The following is a 2768-nucleotide window of genomic DNA, read 5'->3' as shown; positions in this document are numbered from 1 at the left end:
ACAAAATTTAAACCTAAAAAGAAAATAAATTCGGGAGTGGGATGATAATTAATTAATTATACTTAGATATCTTTTTACAGACAAACAATGTGCTTTCGGATTTAAAAAATTGTATGCAAATTACGGCGTGGACACAACATTGTTCTAAAGAAAAGTTTCCTAGAAAGAAAATAAGCCGTTAAAATACTCTTTTATATAGAACCCCCAAGTGTAGAACTCTCCGTGCACGTCCACCCTTACTCTTTAAGTCTCAGTTTCATTTAAATTCCTTGCTGTGTTTGCCACATTCATCATCAGATTCATAATTTTTTTTCTACATGATTTCGTAGAAATCTTCTATAATCGTCTTTTGGAGGGAATTCGTCGATGACGGACAAGTTTAGCTTCGTTAAAGATGGAGTTATCAGCAAATTGCCTCCCGGATTCCGGTTCCAGCCGACGGATAAGGAGATCGTCTTTCAGTACTTGGCCCGGAAAATATTTTCATATCCACTGCCTGCTTCAATCATTCCAGAAATCGCCATTTCGGGTTCTGGTCCCTGGAGTTTTCCAGCAGGTAGTTTATCATATCTTTTCCCTACCTTTTCAGCATTCTTGATTCTGTACTACACATGCATATGCAATAGGGTTTTCTGTAATTAGTTCTTTATTTGTTTTTATAGGCGATTCGGATCAAGAAAGGTACTTTTTCATCAACAAGGCCAACTATGGAAACCAGAAACGAATCGTAATACCAACTCGTGCTGGTTTCTGGAGGGCCATTGGTCCGGAGAAACGAATAGTTTGCTCGAAAACGATGCCACTAGTCGGGATCAAGAGGACGCTGGTGTTCTACGAGGGGAAGAACACTCGAGTCGCGAGAACTGATTGGATCATGCACGAATACTATATTACTGCCCTTGCAACAGCAGCTAGTACAATCCAGCAGAAGAAGAAAATTTCTCTGGTATGATTATTTCTATATGTTTTTCGGTTTTCCAAATTCTTGTATAGTTTTCTTGGTACTCATCGGATCTTGATTCTATATATATAGTTGCAGGGATCTTTAATTCCAATAGGAAACTGGATTTTGTGCCATTTGTCTACGAAGAAAACAAGTGATCATAAGGGAAAAATCGATTACAGCGCGGGACTTGGGAGTTATAGTTCTTCTTCGTCATCTTCTTCAGTGGATTCTGATTCTTCTAGCATTCTAACTGAGGTCTCTTCAGATATTGTCTCCAATGATGAAACTAATTAGTAGCAAGAATTTAATGTACTTCATTTCCCATCTTTTTTATAGATTATTCAAAGTTATTGATCAGTAGTTACATTTCTTCAAGATGAGATTTATAAAATGTATTTAATGCATCACAGCACCACCTGAACTTGGTTCACGAGGGCTGGTGCAGAATTATCATCAATGAAACCAACATTTCGGAGTATTCAATGAACCGTTGGACTCCATCGCTACGTCGATTAGCTCGACTCTAAGTGCACCACATTTTGCTGGCTGAGAGTTTGATGGGTTGATCTCGTTCAAAATTAAATTGGTTACGCATCTATAGAATTATAAAAAACATCGTTTGGAGCTAATATTGAAATTCAACATTTTTTTTTCATCATCTTGGCTCAAGTTTTATAATTATTTGAGTTAAAAAAATAGCTATGTTGTCAGTATCATCCAATCATTCATCATCATCTCACGAGCCAAACGGTACACCAGATTTAGATGAATTGTGAGAGATGTGGCTAAATAAACATACATGATGAGGGTTCTTTTGATAGCATAGATGTGAGAGAGGTCACTGCATCATCTAGTATTTCGCTCAAGTTTTACAATAATTCGAGTTAAAAATTAGTTATGTTTTTGGTATCATCTCATCATTCGTCATTTCATCTCATGAAGTCAAGCCGTATATCAATACTTGGATCAATCGGGAAAGAACATTGTGAGAGAGATGTTGTTGAATAATTATAGATGAATGGTTCTTCTGAAATTAGAGAGCTAAACCTAGCTTTTCTATATAACCTAAATCGATTTAAGCTCGAATGAGCCTTTATACAACCACACTTTTAAAATTTAAATGAGATCAAAATTTGTAAATGCATGTGCTAGCTAGCGATATAAAATAATAAAGGATAGGACTTTTCACTGTGAGAACCCGAATTTCCAGCAGCGAGCATTTTTGCAGAAGCTATCAATATTCAGCAGCAATGCAAAATTTCCAGCAGAAGCTAATATTTCAGAAATGGGTCTTTTCCAGCCGACAAAATCCAGCAGACAGAATCCAGCAACAGAAGAGTTCAGTAGCGAGATTCCAGCAGATAGCTACTGATTCTGCTCAAGACTTTTAACTGAAGCATTTAACATGAAATAAAGGCTGTTGATGCCAGATTATGGTCATTAATTGGAAGGATAACAGTCAGATTTTGGCCTACAAATAGCACCCTCAACCTCTGAATTGGGTTACACAAATCTTGAGATTATCACCTGAATTTTCGAGCTAAGAGAGTGCTTATTTTCGAGCATTAAATCCAGTAGAAAGAGCAAACCAGATTCCAGAAGACTGCAACCGAACTTTCAAGCAATTATTACTGTAAGTGAGCTTATGTATAAATATCTTGAAATCAGTTTGATAATTCTGTTTTTAAAGCACAGTTTCTGTATGTTTGATATCTGATTTTTTTATTTGAAATTTATTTCATCGAAAACCACAATTTCCCAGACCCAAAGACAAACGGGTTAGAAAAAGCGATGCAAAAAGGAGGAAGAAGATGCAAGAAAA

At 36.4% G+C, this 2768-nt stretch overlaps 1 protein-coding gene across 3 annotated transcripts; it reads left to right on the top strand.

Moving 5' to 3' along the window:
• The first annotated feature begins 217 nt into the window (after positions 1-217).
• Positions 218-1433, top strand: LOC140821108 (NAC domain-containing protein 83-like). Of its 3 annotated transcripts, XM_073181523.1 has the most exons (4): positions 218-556; positions 663-946; positions 1034-1255; positions 1357-1433. In XM_073181523.1, exons 1-3 carry the CDS (start codon positions 367-369, stop codon positions 1238-1240), a joined length of 681 nt encoding a protein of 226 aa, XP_073037624.1. In that variant the 5' UTR covers positions 218-366; the 3' UTR covers positions 1241-1255; positions 1357-1433. The 3 variants fall into 3 exon arrangements, with proteins under 3 accessions (XP_073037624.1, XP_073037625.1, XP_073037623.1); XM_073181524.1 differs by having other exon boundaries at positions 219-556; positions 1040-1433; XM_073181522.1 differs by having other exon boundaries at positions 219-556; positions 1034-1433.
• Positions 1434-2768: the final 1335 nt, after the last annotated feature.

The sequence above is a fragment of the Primulina eburnea genome, unplaced genomic scaffold (genome assembly GCF_022965805.1).
Source record: "Primulina eburnea isolate SZY01 unplaced genomic scaffold, ASM2296580v1 ctg424_ERROPOS1667910, whole genome shotgun sequence".
NCBI lineage: Eukaryota > Viridiplantae > Streptophyta > Magnoliopsida > Lamiales > Gesneriaceae > Primulina > Primulina eburnea.
This window is presented reverse-complemented; position numbering and strand designations above follow the sequence as displayed.